At 39.2% G+C, this 27,627-nt stretch overlaps 1 protein-coding gene across 5 annotated transcripts; it reads right to left on the bottom strand.

Moving 5' to 3' along the window:
- Nucleotides 1-5,568: 5,568 nt before the first annotated feature.
- C1D (C1D nuclear receptor corepressor) lies at nt 5,569-20,418 on the bottom strand. 5 transcript variants are annotated; one of them, XM_051614101.1, is made up of 7 exons: nt 20,339-20,401; nt 15,751-15,819; nt 13,264-13,336; nt 11,210-11,356; nt 9,877-9,943; nt 9,377-9,432; nt 5,569-6,133 (listed from the first exon to the last, which is right to left on the bottom strand). In XM_051614101.1, the coding sequence occupies exons 4-7, from the start codon at nt 11,354-11,356 to the stop codon at nt 5,957-5,959; spliced, it is 447 nt and encodes a 148-aa protein (XP_051470061.1). In that variant the 5' UTR covers nt 13,264-13,336; nt 15,751-15,819; nt 20,339-20,401; the 3' UTR covers nt 5,569-5,956. The 5 variants fall into 5 exon arrangements, with proteins under 5 accessions (XP_051470061.1, XP_051470059.1, XP_051470062.1 ...); XM_051614099.1 differs by lacking the exon at nt 13,264-13,336; XM_051614102.1 differs by lacking the exon at nt 20,339-20,401 and having other exon boundaries at nt 13,264-13,312.
- Between the last annotated feature and the right edge of the window lie 7,209 nt (nt 20,419-27,627).

Raw genomic sequence — 27,627 nt, 5'->3', positions numbered from 1 at the left:
CCTATCTAGGTACTTTTGATACCAAGATTGTCTTGATGTAAAGCTGGAACAACATAGTGCTGAATTAGACCCATTTTCTATCACTTCATATAGTCTTTAAATTCATCCAGGGAATGTGTCCACACTAGACTGAGAAGAAGCCTCTTGACTATACTGAATTATCATACTGAATTGCTTCAATCCATTTACTGGGGCTGCCAAATTGAAATGATGCATGTCAAGACAACCCTACACTGAAAAGTAAAAGATAGCTTCTTAAATGTTCCATTTATAAAGCTTTTTATTCACAGTCAAATGCAGTATCCCCTCTGAAATATATCACTTTACAAAATTGATACCTTGCCATTACAAGATTTCCACACCATATTCACTCAGCTTAGTAGTAAAAACAAGCTTTTGCTCTTTTCCCTTTGGTACAGCTGATGAAAACTGAGCAATTCAAGGTCTGCTTCTTAGATCACCAGCACTAAGTATTCCATAGATCAGTAATCTCCTACAGGGAAGGTTAAATGTCAGCAAAAAAGCAAACTGTTAGTTCTATCAGTAAAATACTAAAAGTGTATCACATTGGAAAACAGAATTTGAAGAAGGAAAACAAACCAACAAATTTCTCCTAATGCTAAGGATGTTAAGCATAATCTACAAAAACAAAAGTATGCATGTGGAATTTCTGGAAGTCTCTTCAAGGAATATAACTCAAAGCAAATTAGCAAAAAGAAAAATTACACTTTCACACTGCAGAACTCTAATGCATTTTTCCTATTATAGGTTACATATTATTCTAAAAGAACAAACTGCATCCATCATTTGCTTTCTGTATTATTTTCCCTATATTGCTGTAGCCTAAATTTTTTTTTTTTAAATCAGTGGCAAGTGATTTCCTAAGAAACATACAGTCTTTTTAACTAATGCCCTATTTTGGCATCTTCACATCTTGGTTTGACAAAGGAATAATCTGCCCACATTTGGGATGCAACCAGTTTCAATTATTTTGGCCCCACTTAAGTTGTAAAGTTTCTTTGGCTTGAAGTTTGACAGACTTAGTCTTTTGGAGAACCAGAACATCTCTGCACAGCCTCATGATCACTTCCCCAATTATATTCTGATTTACATGTTACTGTATAGCTGAAGTGAATTTTTTTCAACTTCTGATTTGCATCAGAAATAGTTTGCTATTGTTTCCTTGCACTTTTAACTCTCTAAAGCAGCTACACATTACTAGGTAGCCACGTCTTATGAAAGAAATGACATTCCATCTTTCTATTCAAGTTGGTTCTTTTTTTTTTTTTTTTTTAAGAATAACTTGGCACATGTCCCTGCCTGTAGCAATGTTAAACAGAGGAAATTTTTTTCTAGGTGTAAGGGGGTTTTGCATTTGCTTTCAGTTGAGAATCTGCATGAATGCAGTCAAAAGTTCAGTGAGATCTTTCCTGAAGGAATCCTATACCACAGAATGACACACCAATATACCTCCACCTGTGGTTCCACTTACAGATTGGAGTTTGCTCTTCACAATTCCCAAAAGCCTTCCTGTGGTAAACAGCTGATAGAGCCCTTAATCCCAGTATCCAAGGTTTCTTCTTCTGGGGCTGCAGAACCAGGTCTTGATAATCCCTGAGCAAAGTACTATAGAAACCATGATCTCCCTTTACAGTTTTAATAGTTCCAGACCCACAGCTTAAAAGTGACTTTTAGTCTACCCTCTTCGATCCAAGAAAATGCTTAATTCTGAGAGAATGAAGTTGAACTTTGATTGTTACAGATAACTATGTTTTAAGGAGATTTCCAGTGAAACTGCAACATTCATACTTTTTGACACGGCTTCATACTAGTATTGGTTTTCGAGGCCAGGAAGAAATAGGATGACAATTAAAAATCCACTCTTGCAGATTCAGTCCTCCAATAATAAAAATTCTGAAGGAGCAGAAATGAGCACCACTGATGTTTAGACTTCCTAACTCAAGGCTAGCATTTATAAGGGTGGGGATTTAAGTTCAAGTAAGATTCTTCCTTTGCAGCTGCAGTAAACTCTGTCAGTGAGAAAGGTTTTCTAGGAGCTGATCTGGAGAAACTTTACACAGCTGGGAGGAGACCTACTTTCTCAGGTTAAAGATATCCATTTTGTTATGGTAAAAATCCATTTACATGGCTGGAGCAGTAAATGACATGGAGTTTTCTCCCTGCAATACTTTTTTTAAAAGCACAGGCATGTGGAGAGGAAGTCTTTCATTAGACATTTAAAGAGGTATCTAAGAAAAAGATAATTTGCTGACTGAAAAAATGCTCAGTAGTGGGCCAGACATCTACTACAAAGTCCTGAGCCATTGATTTAATAACCAAGTAATTTACTTTTCCTGTCCATCTGTGGCAGTTCAATGAAATTGTGCTAATTCAAGGACCAAAGTCCTTAAGGACCAAGTAGAAAGACTCCCATTGGCTTTAAAGTCAATGAATCAAGTCGACTTGATATCCAATGACCTCCAAATTCTGCCAAGCAGAGAGCTTCCCAGATGCCCCCAAGCGCTGTTTGCTATTTTAATGTAGCTATTTAACAATAGTGGAGGTTAAAACCTTGAGTTGTATTTTCATTTATCTTCTGAAGTTTTGTGGGGTTTTTTGTAAGCTTGGAAAATTCTATGTGCAAGCTCCTATCAGTTATACCAACCTCATCACCTTCTTAGTTCAAAGACTACAAAGCAAGAACAGGTAACACATTAAATGCACGTATCAAAACAAAATCTTTAACAAAATGAACACTATTTTCACTTTTAATTTAAAAACCTGAATACAAACCACTCTAATTTTATCATCAATTAGCCTCCAGTCAGTCCGACTACATATGTATTTCTACCATAACTTGGAGTTTTACATAATTTTGTCACTGCATTCGTTAAAAACATTCTGAGAAACAGCAATTTTGTTAGTGCTTCTCGTAGCTGTTACGTCTAACTAATATTAATGCATAATCTTTTACTAGAAAAATCAAGACAAAGCAGGAGGGCATCACACACACCTTTATGTTCTTTAAATTTCCTGAGTTAATTAATACTTTATTAACTGGTACTAAAAACTGCTGTTATTATAATAGCAACTCTTTGTATTACATTGGCATTAACTAATGCAGAATTGCTATTTCTTCACTACATTCAACACTCACAGCAATGAGACTAGAAGTCTCCCACAGTTTGCCTTTCCTTTGAGGCCCTGCAGAAGCATTCTACAAACCATGGCTCATACAGATTTATTCACACAGCCACTGCAATAGATGCTCTTTTTGCCAGCCTCCAGGAAAGCTGCTGTTTTTTATTCCAATACTCATATAGCTTTTCCTGGGAAGTACTTTCACAAACAATGTTCTGTCAAGTCATTTTGTATTTGAGACAAGTAAAGTTCAATAGCTATCCTGAAGTCTAGATGTTCCAAGCACACTTCAGTGGTAAAAAAAACCAAAACACTTAGCATTCATGACCTTGTATTTCAAGCCTCTTTCTAATAGAGCTGTTAGTGAATAAAAAGCACATGGTTAATGCTTCTTAGCTTGTGGGGCATTGGTCTGGATTGTTTTCTTTGTGTTAGAAAAGCTACAAATCCAAGCTGTTAACAGCCACAATGAGTTACACAAGTCTAAAAAAAAGTTTATAAAGTTGCACTTGTTACATCTATTTATACTGCTCTATCACTAATGCCAAATACCCGTATATAATTAATTCTACCAGATGGACTTTTGCCTCAGAACATCTTAGATAATAGCCTTGGATTATTCTTGTTTAAACATTTACCAATGAAACCTGTGTACTTCAGTGGACAATGAATTATGATCCTTTTCAGAAATTACCTTTTAGAACAAAAGCTATAATTGAAGCTTAAGAGGAAAATCATGAAATGGAAATGTCCTTCAATTCCCTTTTAATTAGCAGCACTTAGTAAATACAAGCTGAGCTATTAATTTCCTAAAGACAATGCCTCTCAAAGTATAAGACATTATCTCCCAGAAAATCTCTACATTAAAGTGCTTCTGGCTTGTGCCACTTCAGACCACTTTTTTCGTGTTGTCTTCCCAATTAGTTCATAGGACACCTGGCCTTTTTTCTTTTTCTTTTTTTTTAAATTGATGCTTTTAAGATTAACATTTTGAACCTCGTGCTTAGCACATGCAGACATCCACGCAAAGTCCAGAAGTCTTTTTATAAGTCTACAGCTATCATTTGCAGTAGCAGGTTGAAACAGGTACAAGAGAGGACACACAAACTTCCAAATATACTCTTTAGAAACCTAATGAGCACGCCAAGACAAGAACTGCTTTACACAAGTATTGCTGCCTTTGGTTAAAAACACACTTTGGGTCTTTTCATTTTTACCTTAATCACACACACAAAAAAGACTTGTGAGTCCAACAGACCTTTTGTTTGGCATAACCATGACATGAACCTGCAGAAATATACCATTCTCATTTTAGATTTCAGCTAGCAAATGTTTATGGGCCTTTGACATGCATATACATATGGTCTCTTGTTAGTTGGACTGAAAAAAATTGCTATTTTTTCAAAGAGCTCATCATTAACAAAAATGTGTAAATTCGTGCCAGTCACTGAGGAAGTTTCTAGAGATACTTAATTATTTGAGTTTAATAAACTTGCCAATGTATTGAACTTTTGCTTTTAAATATATATTTTTAGATAGTCAATAACAAGAGAACCTTCATTTCAGCACCTAATTCAGTTTAGCCCATATTCTTCATTGCACGATGCAGTACAACTCTGTAAGGACAATAACCATCTGCTGTATGTCATTCAGCTTCCAGTACTAGAGGTATACATTGATTAATTTGTTCTTACAATTCAGTCTTTCATAGTAACACTGTTTCCCAATCAGTTTTGTAGACTGCTACCAAAACTGCATTTTGGTGAACTAAATTGTTCATAAATAGTTAAGTAACTTCAAATTGTTAACCAGCAACTGAGTTTTGCTTTGCAGTGTATTGAAAAATGAACTAATGAGGTTCTTCTGAAGAAACTAATACACCACCTCTTTTAATCAACTAAGCTTAACATTTTTAGGAAAACAAATAGAGTAATTGCAAAACAGTATAGTTTTTACAGCACCAGAGAATGCTTTCCCTGATGAAGATCTGAGAAATCACAACAGATGACCGCACTCCTACCACCTCAGAGCACATCTCTCTGTCTCTCTCTCAGTGTCAGCAGTGAGGGATGAACACTGAAGCAAAAATTCCAATCAAGTTCCTGCATGTGCTGTTTCCTAATAGCTGTCCCCAGCCTGCTCCTTTTTTCAGACCCTACAAATTGCCCTTTGGCGATATCTATTCTTTCCATTGACTAGACAGTGATTTAGAGTGGAATCCAAGCTGTCTGCTTCTGGCCCTTGAAACTTGGTTTTCTCAGAAGCAAGAGAAGTAAGGGAATATAGCATATAGTCAAGTTCTGAAGATAAAAAGGGAACAATTTAGCACAGTGAAAAAAACCTTACAAAACTGTACAAATACAGCATTTCACACAATTATATAATGAGAAAGTAAACATAGCTCTTGCATGAAGACCACAGACTGGGTAGCATTGTTTGAGACTTTTTAATATTCTGGAGATTAAGTACATATAAAAAAGTGTCAATCATTCAGCAGTAAAAAAAAAAAAAGGAATTCTTAGGCATTATGAGCAAAACATTACTAATATCTATTACCAGCAAGTGTATATTAGGTAATTCTTATTTGACTAATGAAATATTACTTCTCTCACATCAAATGGCACTTTCAGGTACACATATAATGTGATTACCTCAGTGACAAGTGTTCTGAACAAAATACGGTCCTGTAAAATTCTTAAGTATAACCAAATCAAGATGTTGCTTTATAGCATCTCTGCAAGATGCATACATTATGCAAAACAAATTTTGAAATAAGTTATAGGTGTCTCTAATTCATCTAAGGGGAAACAGAAATTTAGTCCATCTTTCTCTTTTTTCCTTTTGCAAAAGTTTTGGAGGCATGTTCATTTTCAGCATTTGGTTCCCAGAGTGCACTTCTTACAAATCTAGAAGCAGCTCCTTTATCAAGTTTGGATGCCTTTTTCTTGTCTGCTATCTCTTTGACCTTGTTCATGTATGTTCTTATTCTTTCCTAGAAAAAAAAAAAAAGTGTATTTCACAACACTCTCCCAAGACTGCTACTAAAATAAAATCAGAGTACAAGTGCTCTACACTGTGCATTTCTATAATACCTAGAAAAATAGCATCATTTAAATATATATAAGGCTCTTTGCAAACTTGAGGCTTCCCCTTCAGCAGATTTTTCATCACAGGTACCTACCATACTACTATTTGCATGATACCCACCAAAGGAACATTAAGTCCTACAGAGGTGAAGACTCTGCATCTAATTTACAGTGAGACAAGAACTGTACTTGCAGGCAACGTTAGAAAACAAAACACTGAACTCAGTTTGGAGTTCAGCCTACATTAAAAGATGGCACCACAATATAAAAGACATCAAGCTATTGGAGGGTGTCCAAAGGAGAGCCACAAGGATGGTGAAGGTCTGGAAGGGATGACTTAGGAGGAGCAGATAAGGTCACTTGGATCAGGTTGGAGAAGAGGCTGAGTAGTGACCTCACTGCAGTCTATGCCTTCCTTACAAGGAGAAGAGATGGGGCAGTTACTGATCTCTTCCCTCCTGTGACCAATGACAAGATCTGGAGAAATAACAGGAAGCCATCACGGGAATCAGGTTGAGGTTGAGGTTGGTATCAGGAAAAGATTTTTCACCCAGAGGGTGGTTGAGCACTGGAACAATCTCCTCGGAGGAGTGGTCACAGCACCAAGCCTGCCCGAGTTCAAGAAGTGTTTGGATGATGCTCTCAGGCACATGGTGTCATTCTTGGGATGCCCTACACAGGGACAGGAGTTGGACTCAATGGTCCTAATGGGTCCCTTTCAACTCAGCATATTCTATGATTCTATGGCAAAATAATATTTAGATATGACATATTAACAGATTATACTGATTACTGTCTACAAAAATAAATAAAAAAATAGACAGCATGTCCAGGCAGAGCCAAAAAGCATCTTACACAGAATCAAAGATGGTACAAGCATTACACATGCCAACTACACAAAGTCTTGTGGTTAAGATCCTGAAATGCTCAAGCAAACTTATCAATGAACCTGTTTACTGCAGCCTGATGAATTTCCAGCTGTACCAGAAGCTTCTTTTATGATCATAAATAAAAAAAACTGTTCCCACTGCCACTTCATGAAGCAAGAGGATACTTTCTTGCCATCTTAGCCTACCATAGTAATTTCGGGTTTTTTGAACAAAGCATGGCTTGGATTCAGCCCCACCTAAGTATACCCTCACACCTTAACAATTCATCACCCTCTTAAGCGCCTGCTTCTCTTCACTGACTAGAGAGGACACTTACAGTAATTCTGCAAAATACTTAAAAGTTTGGTTGATAGATTTCATGTCTACATATTTAGCCTAATATGGCCTTCAACTCTAGGGCCTTTATGTGATAATGTAATATGAACTGCCAACAACAGTAACATATTTACACATATATATACACTGCTCTGATGCCTAAGTGACAAATGAGAATTAATGGAACATTCATGGTTACTGCTAACTAAATACATGTTAATATTATGTAACCCACACATTTCTCACACAAGCCATTGACAGCTTTTTGAATCTGCAACAAAAGTTTTAAGACCTACACTACATAACGGATTTTCAGTTCTTCAGTGACCATTATAGGCAACTGATTTGTCAAAAAGTTGGCCACTCTTTCTGTATCAAAAACATAGTTTTAATGAGGAGAGGTTTACAGGGTCTGAAATCATGATAGACCAATATTTCTTTGGTGACTGAGGTGGCTAATGAGAACAGATGGCAAACCTACATGTATCAACATGGGAAAAAGGAGCTGGCAAATGTCAGCATGACAAAAGAAATGAGCTCTGATAGCTTAAATGTGAGTTTTATTAATGCAGTTGGAATCTCTGTATATTCCCTGTAGGTACACAAGGAGAGCATTTCTAAAAAACAAAGCAATATGACAGTCTTTTTTTATTCCCTTTCCACATGAATAAGAACATCACAATGCTCTTGGAGGGAAGGAATGTGCATTCACTCACCTTGACACTTGAAAAAGGAAAAGAGAACTGGATAAGAATCTAGCCTGTGATAATTCACTCATTCTTCAGAGTTAAAATGACCGGCAATTGTGAAGTAAAATACCAGCATAGAACATTCACAGCAGAAGAGATAACATTTATTTTTTAGTATTGCTAAATTAACACAATATTCAGCCACTATATATAATGTAGGAGGAACAAGAAACTGACTGAAAACTCATGAAATATTAACTGATCCATTTTTTAATATGATACTGTCTAGACTACTGAAAACCTCACAAAATTAAAAATCGAAGTATTCTTGTTATTCAGGCTAGCTTTCCACATTTTTCAGTCCTATCTTCCACTTCATTGGTTATGTAAGGATTACATTTAAGCTAAGTATTTTACAATTGCCCAGATTTAGTATTTTCATTTATATAGGAATTAAACTGGGTAGCTATAAGTCTTGATTTCTATTTTCTTCTTCAAGCTAAATGATTTGATTTTTTAAGTCAGCAGAATTTTCAAGATAGCTGGCCTTCTATACTGTAGTCATGTATCTAAATGGAATATAAAGACAAACCTAGAAGATTTATTATAGGTTGTAAATACGTCACTAATGCAGAATTACTGGACAATACACATACAGCTGGTGCCAAAAAAGCTTTTAGCTTTGTTGCTGAACTGGATTCTTTACTGCTGAGAAAATGAATTAATGGAGGACTTGGAAGGGGGAGAGGGGGCTCTTTCCCGTCTTCACTAGTAAATCAAGCACTCTATACTTTCAGAGTCTTACAAAAGTAAGAAAAGGCAGCCTCAAAGATTAACATGATTCCAAGTATTTATAAGAAAAAAATACTATACTGGAAGTTATAAATTATTATCAGACATGAAACATTTTTCCATTTAACAATGGAAATACAAGTGAAAAGCTGCGCTGTTCGGAATCAAATTCTCAAATAAAAGTGGAGAAAAGATGACACCATTTATCTTCTTGTTCTTTTGTAATTTCAGCAGACTCTATAACTTTGCCTTAAACAATACTGTTTGGAACTAAAAATATGACTTTCTCAATTTAGAGAGCCCAGCAGGGGATATGAACGGTTATATAACACCACACAGCATATGCGTGCTATTATGGCAACACAACAGTTTTAAATGTAGATACAAACATTTTTTTTTTAGTTCTACATGAGTTAACTGTCCTGGGTAAGTAAAATATTGCATTGCAGTATAAGAATCTTACCAGTTCTTGTTTCACTGGATGTTCCTTTGGATTGATTCCCTGAGTAGCCAAGTACACTGAAAGAAAAAACATGTCTTTTTGAAAGGGAAAGGTGTGATGACTGAGGACCCAAATCGATCGGTCACACAGGAAAACTAAAACCATTTATAAAAATTGGCGTTTATTGTATTTTTAGGTATCAAACAAACTATTATAATAAAATATTGCAGTTTTTAAAAAAAATCCAACATGGTTAAACTTTCTGTCCTTAGGATAGAAAATGCTGCCAAGAAAAAAACAGAAAGAAACATCTTCATAGATGTACAAAATCAGGTTTTGTGATTATCAATTTCTGATTTGGAGTTTCAACATGGTTTACCCTGTAATAGCAATAATTTGGGTCCTGGGATAATTAAAAGTTTCTTATTATTTGGCTAGGTGATATGATTATTTAATGTTTGCAGCTGTCCAGAAGATGTTCAAATGGTAATCATAAACAATTTTTTTTACCAAATACTTACCCCAGAACATTGAATTTAACGTGTACACTGAAACCAAATCCAGCTTTGCTTGCTCAAGAGGCTCTAACTAGAATGAAAAAAACACACCACAATTGCGTGTACAAAAAGGTACAAAAAGGTGCATGAAGGAGCACATTTTTGCAATACAAGTTCACTGATACCATGTCTATGCCTATTTCTGTGTGCCAACACAGAACCATTCTCTCTGCAAATATTAATTTAATTTTCCCAGTGTGATGCTTAATGCCACAGTCACACATAGCCAAAAGCACAAAAACCTCTTGACATACAGCTCTTGGATTGCTATTCCCATAGTCAAAATTAAGTCCTGATTTTTACATAGAAGCTTAATTCAAAATACTTGTTGCTATCAATGGCAGAAAAAAATGTCTTAAGATTGCTGAAGCTCAAATGTGTGCTACAGACAATCAACGAACATTAACACTGCACATGGTAAACTGTGTTCAATGCATGTTGGAATACTTAGGGCTGTAAGACAAAGGAAGAATAAAGGTAACAAGGGGGTTTTTTCCTCAACTGTCAAAGTCAATTTACTGTTTTAGTCCTATAGGATTTCCAGAAACTCTGATAACATCATTGTACAGCTCACTAGTTCTAACATGGATACTGTCAAAAGATCAGTGTTGTCAAGACTGTTTTCTTCATCATTTATTTGCATTAGAAATCCTCACAAGATAAAGAAGTATCCTCTTGTGCTAGCTTTTTCTTGCCCAAAGGAAAGAACATGTTTGGCTTTACATGTTGAAAGAGAGAGAGGTTTGTATGAAGTCTTCAGGCAGTACCTTGCTCTGTCTTTGAAAAAAACCCACATTTTACAGACTTGTGCTTCTAACATAGCTAGAGGAGACAGCTCAGTTTTTCAAGCACCCACCAGGTTCTGCAAGTCTAGACTTCCAGAATCATACCATTTCTCATTACTGTAAATTCACCTTTATGTCCTTCTGAGTATACTAAGTTCCATTAAGTCTGTTGTGAAAAGGTCTCAGACAAAAATGTGAATGACCTCACTGTTATGAAAGAGCATTCAGCATGCACGATAAGGAAGGTTAGGAATAAGCTAGAATGTCCTCTACCTAAATGATTCACCGGTAGGATCATCTCCTTTCAACTTGGAAGAACATATATTTAATTCTTGTGTTTGTAAGACCATCTGGATATCTTAGAAATGCAAAAACTTCAATTATTAGGTATCAAGGGTAGGAAGTGTCACACTTGTTATTTCTCTGGTCAGTGGCTTGCCTAACAGACCCTTTTATTTCAGTTTGGGTTCTCAGGTATTCCTATATTAATAACAAAAAGGAAGACTATTCACCTTTTGGAGAAGCTCACTCCTGGAAACTGACATCATTGTCTTCAGCATCTCATCTACAGAACCAAGAGATTTTTCAAATGCTGCAAGATAATCATGGATTTCAGTGGGGTATTCTTCCATATTAGTATCATCTTCTGACATTTTCATCTGGGAAGAGAAAACAAAGCTAATAATCCTTTTTATTAAGTCTCTACAGAGTCAAAAGACTGTATTTTAAAATAAAAGCCATTAGCATTTATTCATTAAATATTGTAAGAAAGGCCTATTTCTGAAGAGTTCTGGCAGCTAATGTCAATAGTGACACAGTTAAAGGTCCTATAATTTCAGGGGTATCTCCTAGCTGCTGCGCAAAATAGCATGAAGAAGCATTACAAATGACATGACTGTAGTACCTATTCTTGTAACAGTGCCAAACCAGTATTTAGCTTTTATGGTCTGTGACAGAAAGAAATTATTTGCTTGTTTAAAAGAAGTGCTCTATATATCAGAGCACCAAGCAACAGACAGGACACTAAGAAAAAACCCAACCTCCCAAAAAAACCCAATGATACTGCTTCAGCCTGTCTTAGGGACAGACATTACTTCAGCATTAAAGCGGTTATACAGCACCAGTTATGTCAGGGTCAGTTACATCTTCCAATGCTAAATTTAGGAGTTGGTCCAAGAAATTCTAGTTGTGAACCCTATATCCAGTTTTCTGAATTCTCTATGGTGTATTACAATATGTGATGTAATTCTAACAAAGCTGAATTGATTTGGGGATTTCAGAATACTCTGGAAATCTTGCAGATGCATCTACCCACAGGAACTGTGCGATAAGAAAAGATGTGAAAAAATCCCAAAGCAATCCTTTTTTGATCCCAACATTCATGATAACATGGCATGGCTACTGCCAAGCCATTTGGCTGTTGTCTTATACTCAATATATTTTAATTTCTTTCAAATCACGCATGCTCCTGGGGAGTTAATGTTATTTCAAGCTAGGTTACTTTCCACAACTTCTGACTGAGCAACAACTTTTTCTAAGGAAAGAGAGGAGGAAATATATAATTTTCCTGCCCATTTGGTGAGCTGTGTCAAGAACAAATGGGAGCACCTGGACCACTGTGGTCTTTCCTACTTAGGATCAATGTGATAAATCCTACTACTGCTGAGGATAGGAATATAAGTTGGAGAAACTGTGCTTTGAAAACTTGATCTATGAACGTCAAGCCACACAGCCAGTGCAAACAGCAAGAAAACAGCAAACAGCTGTCACATCACTGGAGTTTGTTTTAGATAAAGACTTGATCTTTCCCTTTTCCTGGCAATAGCATGATGTGTGAGAGAGGTTCCTTTTTATTTATAATGTCTCTTGGAGGTCAAACAGGAGGAAGATTGAGAGGAAAAACAGTGCAAAGCTACTCAAGCTTGTCTGCAACTCCAGTTTTAACCACACCAGTGAGATTCCAGAAATATGATCAACCATCTAACAAGCCCAGTTTCACTGCTGTTGTTTGCATAGTTAGATTTCTAATCCTACTCAACTGCATGACATTTCATCCTGGTCAGAGCTTGTTTTTAGATTGAGTACAGAATCACAATGCTAACTATGACATACTGAAGGTCCCCTCCCTATCCCAGCACGTAACTCGCATATGTAAATACTGTTTCAATGAGCTGCAGCAGACCTAAGCAAGAAAGCTAAGCTGAACCTACAAGATGCTGACCATGATTATTTCTGCCATTTAAGATAGTATTGGTTTTGTTTTGTTCTGTCCTGGCCACCTGCATTATGATCCCCCTTCTTAGGTTGATTGTAAGAGTCCAGAAACACTCTTTGTTATTAACTTTCAGTCATACAATACAGCACAAAAATTACTCAAAGCTACAGAAGAAACTAGGTTTTCCCAGCTGTTAATACAGTCAAGCCCAGCTAGAAAATCTCTGTCAGTACACATTTACACCTACAGGCAGAGAGGTGTAATCCAATCCAACAATAATCTACAGAGCTCACCACCACTACAATAGTTAATCTACTGTGGTCTTAATTTGATGGACATGCATGAACATACCGATAAATCACAACTTTTCTCTCTCTGTCAGGGCATCCAGCACCAGCAACTGCAGGAAAAAATATCCAAACTCCTGTAGCAGAAATGTGTTACCAATCAAAACTAACTCCAGCTATTTTACAGCAATTGAAAGGATAAACAATTACTAGAGTGATATACTTTCTTTCCAATATCCCAAGCTAGACCTAAAGAACTAGACAGAGAAAGAACAGGAAGATAGAAGGAAAGATAAGAGATACAGTCCAAAATGTGTTTTTCTACAATTACCATCACATGAACCAGAAAGAATTAACTTTGCACTTATATCATGAAGTATGACACTGTCAATTAGCAAGGAAAGGTAAAATATGCAACAACCTTCAATGGAACAAGGCTACACATTAGTCTATGTACCATGCTCCCCATTGATAAGTCTGCTCCTTCTGCCCAGGGAGGGGGAAGAATTTGTTGAACTTGGGTTTTCTGTTCATTTCAACAGGAACTAGCAAGTTCCTACTCCTGCTGTTTAGGGACCTCTCTCTTTTCATTAGACTGTTGTTTCAGCATTACTAATCTCTAAGCAGGATATGTTACAGTGTTGGCACATGCCAACAATAAAGCACCAGTCAACAGCCTAAAATAGTTTTGATAACATTAAATCAACAAGAACAAACTTACACTACATTAGAAAACATGTACATGGGAAACTCCACTAAATTGTTTCTGCCAAAATCAACACACAGACTGCACAGTCACACCTGCACAATGACAAAGCCAAGGATGGAAGGAACTAAACCCACATCAGTGACTCTCTAAAACATACCTAAAGGCAATACTGCCCTCAGTAGTTATGTTGCAGTTACTGAACCACAAACAAGATTTTTCTCAAGTTTTACAAGTGTTTCTCTATAAATTTTGAACGAGTAGAAATTTAATTCAGATCCTGAAGTTGATGTTCTACATAAGTTCCCTCTGTTGTATTTGATGATTTTCAACCCATTTTTTTTGGCACAGAGATTCCACTGAAAAAAAATAAGAGATAATGCAAATACTCAAATGAGAGAAGTTATGAAAATACTTGCTGGGTAAGCATATGAATAATGAGAAGTAAAAGAGAAACAAGGCTAAGACAGCATTTTCATTATCAAGTGATAACACCTCTGAAGCAGAACACTATCTGTAGTTGTGTGCACAATGATAATACTTTGTAAGATCTTTAATTCTGAGAATGCAAAGGAAAGTTCGCAACCCATAAGCATAAAATAGAAAAGGCTTACTTTTATTAAGGAAACTGAGGCAAACAAACAGTGATGGAAAATGTGGTATGACTTCATAACATCAGTCTACCACAAACAGCTTTCCCTTTTAGCCCTGAGCTCAAAAACTGCCACATAGTTTTTGGGAAAACAGCATCCAAGAAATATGTGTTTGAGGAAGAAAAAGACTTTAAGTCACAAAAGTAAACCATTTTAATAGAAAACTTATTTGTTGCATTTAACACTGATCAAAAATTGTCTTATGAGTTTCCACAGGTGGAAAATTTCAGAATATTCTGGAATTTCTTAACATTTTTTAATAAATTATCAGTTATTCAGAAACTTCTGCTTACAAAACAAGGAACACCTTGTTTTCTCTCTGGTCAACACAGTGCAAATCAGAGAAAGTAATACATTCAACTTGCAAAAAGGGAAGGGAGGAAAATACCAAACATTATGATGAGACACAGAGAAGACACATATGAAAAGGACAAAGCAAGAGAAAATACATCATCTTCTGCAGAATGTATTAAAAAGACTAAACAGATGTCAATCAAAAGCAGTCTGCCATAATGCCAATGTTACTGTTGATCTACGATCCAACTGAGTTAAATGCTGTATTAAGGAAGTTTAAATAGAAACAAACAAAATACAGATAATTGTGCACAACACAACTTGCAAAATCATTTGCCTTCACATTTATCTTTCAGGAGAATTATACAAGAACACTGCAGAGACCTTTCAAGAAAACCACACCCATGACTGGCATACAAAGGTAAGAAGAGGAAAAAGGGAAACTGAAGACAATTTGCAGGTGACTTTTATGAATAATTTTTTAATATGTCTGGTGTTTTAACACAAGCCTTAGAAAGTAAACTGGCTTAAAAGGCAAAACCAAACCTCCCTTCCTGCCCACCCTCACAGCAAAACTGTATCTGTCATGCTGAAAGATATAAACTCTAATTAGGCCCTGGGTACCCTCTAGGTGAGATTTTGCTGAAGATGCATGGTGAAATTAATGGAACCTATGTACATATATCAATGTGGCAATAGAATACTCTGAATGAATTAAAAAATGCTCAGTGCTAGTGCCATGCACAAGGTTTTCAACTGGAATTAAAACTGCCAAGTTCAGGATAAAAATGGTGTCTTTGAAATACTTTGTAACATGCAAACAGGAGACACGAAAGTAATTTACCATTCTTCATTCTGCTTAATACTGCAATTCCTTTCACACCATGTTAATTCTTACCTGTTTCATAAGCACTAGAAGGCCTTGTTTTCATACTGAGCTCATCTCTTCTTTTTTCAGATTATTGATCTAATAAAAAATCAGATTAGACTTCTTTTCATGAAAAACTAAACAAACCCAAAGCCTTTTGGTCAGAGCATATAAAAATGCTCTCATATTACAAACAAATGCATCAGCAACATGAGCAAGATAAACCATCTCTGCTAAAACTGCCACTGTCCTCCTTCTCACGAGTTCTGATTCACAACCTGCAATGAATGTAGCTGCTGTGAACACAGCAGAGATTCCCTTCTGCTCCAACACTGTAGTTCACTGCTGTGGCTATAGGACAATAGAGCAACAAGGAGCGAGCATCTTAAACTTAAAGCTACCAGAGATTGTGACTAAGTTCTTTGATCACAAATGTCTTTTGGGCACAGAAATCCACTTCACTCCATGTCTGCAAAGCTCTGAGTACAATAGGCTCTAACTGGTAACAGAGACTCCTCAGCTTTACTACTGCATGATAAATAATCAGCTGCCCACTAGTCATCACTGTGTCTACAGATCTGATTTGCTACTAATGCCTTTCAAGCCAGCTTGGGGCAGCTGGAGACCACATCTAGTACAATTAGTCAGAGTGCTCTTGCAACGCCAACTCACAATCTTGTTAGCGAGAAAGACGTCCATTGCAAAAGCAATTAAGCCTACCATGAAATACCAAGTATGCACCAACAGGCTTATCTTGATCCCCTTAAAAATATCCCAACTCAAGACATGGTAGTTACCCAATGCACCATTTGCACTGTATTACAAATTGGCAACAGCCAAGCAATCATTTTTAACTGTGCCTTCAAAGCTAGATGCCAGTCAACATCTCCATGTGCACAGAAGAATCCTACAAAAAAGCTCATAGCCATCAGGCACTTGCTGATGCCACTGAGATGAAGTCTCTTCAACCTCCAGAGGACTTGAAGATTTATCCTGATCTGATCCGTCTTAAAAGATGAAAATTTAAAAGGATGAAATAACATTTTTGAGGCTCATTTACACTGCAGCCCATGGAGGATATCACATTAGAAAACAGGTATCTCACCGACAACCCACATTCACTACAGCACTATCTATATCCATGGAAGCCAACTTTGATGTAAAGCTTCAACTTGATCTGCAAGATGCGTAAAACATTTTTATTCTCTGTAATCAACTGTCCTATATTCCACATCTCTGATGACATAGTTGTTTCCTCTTCTGAACAAATCCAATATATGCTGTCTCTTGTTCAGCTCCAACCTGTGAGCATGCCCATAAGTGCAACGCTAATACCAGCTTTCTTTTGGTATGTCGGTGAGAAGTTTTCACACTCAGACTATGCTATCACAGCTCAGTTCAAGTCTAGGGCTTTAAAGTGATGTACAAAAAAAGTGTAGCCCCAAATGAAACAGTGGCCCAAAAAAAGGGCCATTAAAGTGATGGCCTTCAAAACATGTACTTTTGGTTGCACTGAAAGTAGCAAGAACTTTTGTACAGCAAAATACTCTCTCCTTGCAAAAAACTGTTCACCGAGCATTTGAGTGGATGAAACTCAGTACCTCTGTATTCCAGTGGGTTTTTGTTCATGACAGCAATCAATACTGAATACTTCTGTCCTACCAAATTCACAGTGAACAGGAAAAAACCTGCCTTCAGTCTACCGCTGCCTCCAATCTATAGCTCCTGTACACTCTAAACCATGGAGATTACTACCTCTTCTGAAATATGCTGTCACTCCCCACTGGTATCAGCACCATGAATATCCAGAATTACAGCCAAGGAGTTTTTTTATCCTTTTAAACTGCTGACCTACTTTGTTTCCTTCAGCCACTAGTTCCACAATGCATGAAAAAGTACTTCATATTATCAGAATACAATTTCCTGTACTTGCACTTCATGCAGTACCTTTCTCTACTGTTTAGAACAGCAATCTCAATCTGGTTTTGGGTGTTCATGATTTGACTGTGCTAACATGCTTTGTTCCAGAAGCATATTTACCTATTTTATATAACTGTGGGATGTGATGTTCTGAGCATTGTGTTCCAAGCATCAATAAAACTGATGCAGGAGAAAAATGGGGAAAATCTTTTCTATCTATCCCCTAAGTAGAGTTCAAGAGCTGACAACCTGACAAAAAGGAGACCAACTACTATCAGAAAAGGGATGTGCAAAATCACAGAAGTGAGGGAGTAATAGGGTGAGGTCATTTGGAGATACGGAGCTGTCATAGCCATTGCAATACATGAAATAAAACACTGTAGGATGGAGAACAGAGATGCACTCACTCTGGCCTGGCAGAGGAAGAAAGGGCGTGGCAGTAACTACAGCCTGACACAGAAGGAAGACCAAGGACCAGGAAAATAGAGGATGCTGGGAAAAAGGAATACGAGCAATTTCCCAGCACAGAAAAATGGAGCTTACACAGAGCAGCATGCATGAGGAACACTGCCTGTTTGAAGAGGTAACAAAATGTAACGCGGTGTGTACCCCCATGGCCCAGCAGAATGCCTCACAGCAAGCCTGCATGAAGAATGAAGAAAAGCAAGTAGTTATAGTGAACAAAGAGAGGTCAGATAAATTCTGCAACCAGATTTAATGGTCTGTTATCAACAGCCCTTTGGCATCGTCTCTAAAGTTAACAATATGATGCTTCATCACTCTCATTGTTGTCCCGCCATCAATCACTTTTGTTTCTTCTTTCTGTGCTGCCTTTTCTAGCTCTGATTGTGCAAACTCTACCTGGAGCTGTGGTAAACAGTACCATTCCAGTGCACTCTTTATTTATTTACCAGAATTTATGTTTTTGTCAGTTTACCAGTCCATTCCATACGTGTCCTACAATTTTCTACTGCTGCCATTAAAAACATGAAATAATATTTATTACATGCTTGACAGTTCATATGAAAAGCAGACCAACTGCGCACAGATGGAGAATTGATGATAAAGATCTTAAACCACTTCAAAGACAAATGCGCTTATCAGAAAGGTTTCTGTGATCTCTGCACTGCATTTCTGATAGGAAGCCTAGGAATTCTTGACAAGCACTTCCGAGACTCTTATGTTCTGGGATACAGCCTTGTGTTAAGTGTTTTCTGATTTCTTTAGCAAGGGTCATACTGCCAGATGATTAGCAATATCCAAATATTTTAGATTGGAATTGTTATTTTGTATTTTTAAAACCAAGAAATGAGCCAAGCACCTTTTAATTTTGATTGATTTTACAATCAAGTCTTTCCATTCTTCTCTCCAAAATGCGGCCTTTTAATTAGCATAATCTAAAGTTTAATTTGCGTGTCCCTTATTACGTTGCCAGCAGAACCTAAGCTTGCAGTCAGAAAGCTGTGACAAGGAATAAGGAAGAGGACATCTTCACCTTTGCAGCAACATGAGAGAACCTTAACAAGATTTACTTTATTACAAAATACTTGAACTCAGTAATTTTATGTATCACCTGCCTTTCTGTTAAGGAAAGAGAGTGCTGCTGAACTATTTTAATCATGGCCTGTATGTACAAACTGTATTTATCTCTGAAAACCACACTCCTCTTACAATTATGAAGTTATCAAGGCTCCTCGACTGCAACACGTAGGTAATTTTAAAAGTCACATGTTAAACCATGTTTATGCTCACTAACAGAACTGGTACCATGCACAACTTGACCCTCAGTTCTGGGAAGTTATGGAGGAGTGTCCATGCATTTGAAACAGTGACAACAACTTGGACTGTTTAACACTGACTGATAGCTCCCCTGGAAGCCTGGCTCCCCTCAGGCCACACACAGGTTCCTTGATTACATGCAAACCAGGTGAATTAGATATGTGTGCAAACCGAGGCTTTCCCAACAGTTTATAACAAAAAATCCTTGTTCTAGCACCTCTTTGCTAAAAGATGAAACATCTTACCAGTCACAGAATCATTAAGGTTGGAAAAGACCTCTAAGATCATCAAGTCAAACCATCAGCCCAACATCACCATGCCCACTAAACCATGTCCTGAAGTGCCAAGTCCACACCCTTTCTAAAGGCCTGCAGGGATGGCGACTCCACCGCTTCCCTGGGAAGCCTCTGCCAGTGCTTGACCAGTCTTTCAGTAAAGACGTTTTTCCTAATACGGCCCTTTGGACCATTGCATAACGGGATTTTAGCGCCTGACCAGGCTTCCCGAATGCGTCTGGGAACACGATTTCCAAAGGACGTACCCCTGAAGTCCCACCCAGGGCTGCCGCTGGTGGCACACCAACCTTTTCTCCCAACCTCACCCCGGCCTCCCTTCTCACCTGCGGGGCCCAGGTAACCCCCCTGCGAGCCGCCAGGAGAGCCCTGCCTCCCGACAGCCGCACTTGCCTCTTCCGGAGGCCTCCGACAAACCCCGGCCTCAGGCGGCGCGATCCCCCAAGGCCGGGCCTCCGTCTCCCCGGCGCCCCCGGCGCCCCGCTGCCCGCCCGCTCCCCGAGCCCTCCCACCCAGGGACGGGGACGGGACGAGGGGACGAGGAAGGGGCGAGGGGAAGGGCCCAACCCATCTTGGGGGGGCGGGGGGGGGGCGGGCAGCGCGCGTGCAGCAGCCGCCCTTCCTACCTGCGGGCGGGCGGGCCCAGCTGCACGCGCCGCGAGCGCGCGCGCGCGAGAGAGAGAGAGCGCGACCCGGGGGCGGGGCCACCCCCGGCGCGCGGCAGTGACGCCGGCGGCGGGGCGGTTGGGCGCGGCCGTTGCCCCGCGCGAGGGTCCCCGCCGCGGGGGGGGTGGGCAGCCGCGGTGCCGGCGTCCGGCACAGAAAGAAGGGGAGGCCGCTGTTCTAGGGCCGGGCACCCCTGCTTGTCAGCAGCCAGCTCGTTGAGGTGGAGGGAGCACGCCGCCCGGCGGTTCTCCGGCTGGTCCCAAGCACTCCCAGCGGCTGCCTGGGAAAAGGGAGGCCCGAACTGGCTGGAGAGACGGTCCCTCAGTGCCGGGGAGCCCAGGTTCACGCGAAGGTAGCCCGGAGGGCGGGCATCCGTTCCTGGCCGGCGCTGCGCATCTTCACCTCATCCTCGAACGAGGCTTCGTTTCCAGGAGCGTTTTGTGTTGTCATTTCTACGGTGTTTTCCCTCGAGGTTTCAGCAAATCTGGGTTGAAACTGCAGTGGATTAATATTTCTTTAATTTAGTGTAATCATATGTTTAACTCAATTGGCACGAACTTTTCTTATTTTCAAAAAAAACCCAAAACAAACAACCCAACAGCACTAATTGCTTTATGAAGTTAATTTTTGAGTACAGAATTATGCACCATAGGTAAAAGGGAATTTGGAAGGGACATTTTTTTGCTGACTGGAAGATTGTACAACCACATCTGTGACTCCCAGAGATAAAGTCCACATTTTACATCCTGATAAATAGTAAAACAGGAGCCAGTTTTTGCATCTGTATTGGCATTACTAGCTACAGACTTCTTTCACCTTTTTTCTGTTCACAATCTCATCTAAATCTACCTGGATTTGTGCAAGGTGTTTTGACACTGTCCCACATGTTGATGCCCCATCCCTGGAGGTTTTTAAGGCCAGATTGGACAAGGTTTTGTGCAACCTGGTCTAGTGGTAGGGTTCCCTGCTCATGGCAGGGGGGTTGGAACTTAATCCTTAAGGTTCCTTCCAATCTTAATGATTCTATGATTCTAAAGCTTATTGTAACTAAAGTCTGCAGCGTATCCCCTCCAAGGCAGATTAAGATAGGATCACTGGAACCCTTCATTGTGCCTGAAGAGGGCCTGTTCTCAGCTATAAGTTACACAGAATTGTATGTGGCTGATTAAGTCGTGGCTGGTTGCCCCAAGGAAAAGTACTGAGCTGCCTTATTCAGCATCAGGGTTTCTCAAGGAAGGGAAAAACAGGTCCGGGCTGAAGAAGGATGGGGTCAAGGCAGGGGAAAATGGATGAGTGTATTTGTAGGGGGAACAAGACTAGAAGTTTGGGGTCTTATCTAGATACAGTACGCTTATCTGTGCTTTCAATGTGATTTAAAATATTGCAAAATGAGTTTCCTTTTAATTAGGTGGTTTACATCTGACTGCTACACTATGTGTATTCTAATTAAATCAGTATGAACTGCATTTAAGAGTCTTTCTCCTTACTGCCAGTTGGAAGCATATCTAAAGATCTTCAGATGGCATAGCAACTTGTCTACATCTTGTCATCTCTTCCTCCAGAAGATTTAGAGGTTGGGTTTTCAGTTTCAACTGAAAATGTCTGAAAAGGCAATATAAATAATTGTTTTTAGAACAGGGTATTTATGAAAGCAGCAAACAGGGATTCTTTAAGACCCTTTCAGCTGTGTGCAGGATGCAGTCACAGACAGTAGAACCACTGGAGCAAGAAACTGTATCCCTACTGTCTGCTAATATTTTAGTGTAATAATATTTTTCACTGAATTTTCATAAACATTTATTATTTTCACAAAACACAGTCTTAATTGCTTTATCTTGTATTTTTTTTTAGTACAGCTACAGAATTATGTACTGCAGGTAAAAGGGAATTTAGGAGGTACTTTTTAAAAATAAAATTCAGAAATGGAAGAGTCTGAAGGATGACAGAGAAACAGCAAGACCTGCACTCCTAAATAAAATAATACTTTGCATTTTCAGTGTTCCAAGTGTCTACAAGGACCTCAGAACACTTGACATATGTTTAGCTCATTCTTAGCTCAGTATTCACATACCACAGGTCGGGAAATACACAGAGAGAAGCTGATTGATAAGACTAATTGATTTACCAAATGTTAGGTAGGAAGTTTCTGCCAGAGTCTTATTTCCTAAACCAAATATTTTGTTTCAATTACAAAATCAAAGGAAAATGCAACACATGCCGAACAATGTTCAGATTCAGCCAACTCTGTTTGTAGAAGATTGTAACCGCATCCAGCATTAATGCAGGGCAGCTTGGACGGACTCGAGAGTATTTCATGGCCACACCATGTGGCTCTCTGTCTCCTTCTAGTGGTTACCATTTGTTATAGATCTGCTCCTGGCTCCAAACTAGTAGAGATTTACACTTTTGTTCAGATTAACTGGAGCTCCTCTACTGGGTGCCATAGGTCTTGGAATTTTTCGAGGCAGTTTACTCAGAGGGTTACTATGTATATCAGCATTCATTTCCTGCTTAAAATGGCTGTGTTGCTTGTTTGGTTTTCAATAGCAGAGAGTGAGGAGTTAAGGACTTGCATTTATCCCAGCCAAAATCTGATTGAGATATAGGTGTTATAATTCAGTTGTTTTATGTTGGTGCCACAAACATTATGCTTACAGGCTGGGTCATGCAAAGCATCACAGCCTGATGTACAGACCACCTGGGACAACTCCAGCTCCCAGAAACAAAGCCCCAGAAAAAGCTTTTGGAGATGCTCACAGGCAAGATTAATAATAATAAGAAAATAGCCTAGGTTCTTCTGCTGTAAATCTGGTGTGAATAACAGAGAAGGCTTCTAGAAGCTACTTGTAACAAAAGTGTTAATGAATCATTGGCAGAATAAAAATGCAGATGCTAAAATCAGACCAAAAGCAAGAGGTGGTCATAATAGGCACCTGTAGTGAACCTGAGGGAGAAAATATAGCAATAGAAGTGCTTTGTCTGCAAGTTCAGCTTCTTCTGACACTAAACACTCTTTTCGGCCTTTCAATGTGAGTCTTCATGAAAGCACTGAGATACTTCATTAAATAATTCATTCTTTCTAAGTAGACACTTTTATCAGGTGTCCACCGTAAGCACTTCCTAGCAATTACTGGAATTCCAGCACGTCCAGACACAGAGAACATACTAGTTTATTCTGTCAGTCTCAGTCCAAAACCTCTAGATATTCAGCAACAGTGCTGAAAATGCTAAACCAATGTAGACTCAAATGAGATTAAGTCAGTGAGAGTGCAGCTAAGTTGTGTTGAAACTAAACAGAGAAATTTTGTGTTACCTCTGGTCAGTCTGTAGCTTGCATTTAAAATATGTTTGTCTAAACTTGTGCAACATCATATTTTTAACTATTTCAAGAGTGAGTTAGTCTGCACCTGTGTTACTTGAGCTGCAGACCATTTCCTGACAGTTCCTGGCCAAGCATGTTTAAAGTCAAGTTACAGCCAAAGTAATCAAAAAGCAGAGTATGAGATGGTACCTTTTAAAATGCCACATTGGAGCTAGCAGACCAGTTTGGGAGATGTTAGTATGTGTAGTATATTTGTGTCTGAAGGTCCTCAGCCACACTGGGCATTTCTGGGATGACCACTTTGTGATTGTGAGGCCTCTTTCTTTCCAACATAGTGAATTTGCAATCTGATTTAGGGGCAGACCAACAAGTTACCAGAAGAGGGTGTACCAGGTGCAAGCTGAAGCGTGAACATGCATCTGCTTGCCAGTACCTGTCTGCATACATGCCCTTGGCTCTCAATGAAAGAGGGGTGAGTGCCTGATGTATCCTCTGACATATCAGAAGACAAATACCTGCAAAAGGCCTGTTACAGGCAGCTGCCTGGCTCAGTGGCATGTTTATAGTAACTTATGTCTCTGCCTGTATGCTACAGAGACAAGATATATGCAGGAAGCAGGAAGGCAGGGCAGGAATTAAAGAGTTTACAATGATTTATTACAAGGCAGATGGTGAGTCCCAGAAGAGAGCCCAAGATATCTGGCTGCCAGGTTTGTGGCCCAGCCACTAGACAGAGTAAGAAGGGGAACAGACTCTTGAGGATAACTCACAGGGATGTCTCACATCTTCAGGAACTAAAAAAAAAAAAAACCCAAACCTGTAGGCAGTGACACTTAGGACAGTGGAAAAGAAGTTTAACATCCAAAATTTTCCATGCTGTGGTACAGTGTGCTGGACTTGTAGACAGTGTATGTGGCAGCCTAAACCAAGGTGAACTTAGACTCACCTTTCCATTAAAATGCTCTGGAAGTGTCTTTTTTCCTGCACTCTAATTAAATTAGAATTACTTTAAGCCAACTAAACACAGACTCTTTTCCCGTTTGGAAACATAACATTTCTTATCAAAATACAGATGTAAAAATACATGGAAAGAAGGAAACTGAGCTTGATGTAGCTTTGTTTTAGGGAGGAAAAATAATATAATTCAATCAGACTAGCTTAAGCCCTCTGATTAAAGCTTTTTTAACATAACAGATAGGGAGGATGAGATCTACACTGAGATAAAGATAGTTAGTACAGATCAAAAGAGTTTGTGTTCATGCCAACTAGATTAAATGACAGGATGTGGTGAAGCGCTGGTACCATATCTGGTTACTTTACATACAAAGATTTATTTGCTGATGTAGATATATCTATTAAGTTATATGCATTTATATATGGAAACTGCAGAAGTAAATTGAAAGCAATGTACCATGTGTAGAGTATTTGTTCTGATACTATTTTAAGATTGCATTTCTTCCAATTACTATATAAAGATGCAATTTTTTTATAGCTGTCTCTCTCACTAAGATCATGGAAGTAAATTATATTATAAATTGAGGTTTATTCCTAAATGCGTTAGCATTCCACCATTCTCACTTGTTAGCTTTTGTGCATAAATTCAATAGAACCATATATTTCATACTCCAACTTCATTTTAGCAGGAAGCCTAGGACAACTTTGGGAATGAATTAAACTTAGGACACAAAATGCAGCTGTAATTTTACAGGATTTTTTAGTATTTATTTGCCTGCACAGGGCCTCTGAAGAGGCAGAATACAGGACTTGAAGGCTCTTTGGTCTAACCCAATGTGGCTGCTCTTATGTTTCTCATACACTGCAACAGCAGGATGTGGGAAAGAGGGGATGTGTCAGGAAGGGAAAACACTGCCGGATATGAAGATGCCACAGGCCTGTGACACTGTGCACTTCTGGAAGGCAGCAGGAAGGGTCTGTACACCACATCTGCTGAACAGGCTGCCAAGACCTGCCTGGTCGAGCTATGCCAGAAAGAAACACCAAGGAGAGATTCTGTTGTCTCTGCAGGAAGACTGATGACTCAGAAGATGAAAGGTTTTGCATGGGACATAATAAAGAGATTTCATTAGATGCACCTGCTTTTTATTGTTATTCATTGTTGCTGAAGGACAGCCTAGAAACCCGAGCTTCACAGTACTCCAAGCTGGAAAAACTCCTAAGAAAATTCTCTGTCTCAGAAATCTTACACAATCAGCAAAAGAATAAAGATGAAGAGGAGGAAAAAGCCTTTAGTATACAGAGGACATGGCTAGTTTTGGATTATTCCTGGTGGACAGATAAAGGACAGGCTGGAGCAACATCCCAGCATGAGCAGAGCCAGAAACAGCTACACCTGCAGATGTGCACTGGGGCAAGAGGCTGCAGCCCTCCCAGCAAATCCACAAATAACTTAAGGCTTTGCACCACGTGTAGGCAGTCATTCACATTTGTGCAAAATGAGGATAAAGCAGCATTTCTGTGCTGATGGAAGTGTTCACACACAAACACAAATACTGCCAGTGGCAGCTTTTAATGTAAGCAGCCCCTGCCGGTAGGAGAAGGAACTGGAAGCAGCTGGGACTTCAGACTTAAGGAGTAATTTACTTCCAAGAGCAGTTTCAACTGCAAAACTCTTAAGAGTTTGGATACATTGTATCCTGGTAAACAGGCTGAGTTATTATCATTCCTACATAAAATGTCCCATCAGGTCTTGATTCTGTGCATTTCTGTGGACCTTACTACTATTGTGCAACCCATGCATCCCCCAGCTTCAGAGAATGTCTTAAATGTTTCATAACCTTAAAATGCCAAGAAACCTAGGAGAGCTTCCTTGTGCTTGTTTTATTAATACTACTGTTGGGCTTTTCATAGCAGTGTGAGAAACAGCTTTGCTGCCATGCTGGAGAAGGTCAGGGTGCAATGTCCTGATCAGGAAATACCTGGAGATGCTGGCAACCTTGAGTGGATTCTTGCACACTGACAAGAGAGGAAGCAACCATTGGTTTGGGAAGGGAGCCCCAGTCCACACGTTCTGCACAGGCTGATTTACTGCCAGGCTTACCGGAGGTTGGAACTTAGTGGTTCTGCAGCTCAACTCTCTCTGCTAAGATTTACTCTGGCTCAGAGACCAGCTGGCATAGCTTGTTGCCATCCTGGTCCTTCCACAAAAGCCAGCAAGAAATCAAAACCCTTTATGGCCAAGGCTATGACTGGCCACATCACCAAGTCACCAACTTGGTCTGGCCCAGCTCCACAGAACTCCCATCTGGTCTTTCCTCTGAGCTGAACCTGCAGTCTGCACAGGCAGTCCCATAGCCATGCTTTACACTGCACACAAAACAATTCAAGCTCTCAGCTGCCTTACTTTGCTTCAAATTCAACCCAAGTCATGGCTAAGCTGTCAATTTATTTTATTGTGTGTGTGTGTGTGATAAAAACTATGTAGGCCAAGTACAGACTTTCTGCACAGAAATCTCAAGAGAGCTGTAATCTCCAAGGACCTTTACAACTGGTGAAAAGAAAAGTAACTGAATTGATATGAAAGAAAAAACTGATTTGTAATAGCTGGGGATTTGCACAATATCTGGTAAAAAACCACAACAACCAAGCTTTGTAACACATACCTGTATTCTGGCTGCAGTCATGCCCATGAACAGATTTTTCTCTTCTGTGAGAACACAGGGATGGTTGCACAGGAAACAAGTGATAGCTGCCAAGCAGATCTATTTGTCAAACGTGGTCACTTGCAGTGATCATCAAACTGGGCAGCACATTCCATTCCCTGGCCCTGGGCAAGGCAGGGGTTTTCCAGTGTGCCTCAGTGCTGCGTCAAGAGAGGAACTGGCCCTCTGCATTTCATCTCTGATGCATTAGGATTTTATTTAGAACATGACTTAGTTCTTCAGCCTCCAGGCTGCAGAGGCAAGGTGC

Source organism: Apus apus, chromosome 3 (genome assembly GCF_020740795.1).
Source record: "Apus apus isolate bApuApu2 chromosome 3, bApuApu2.pri.cur, whole genome shotgun sequence".
NCBI lineage: Eukaryota > Metazoa > Chordata > Aves > Apodiformes > Apodidae > Apus > Apus apus.
This window is presented reverse-complemented; position numbering and strand designations above follow the sequence as displayed.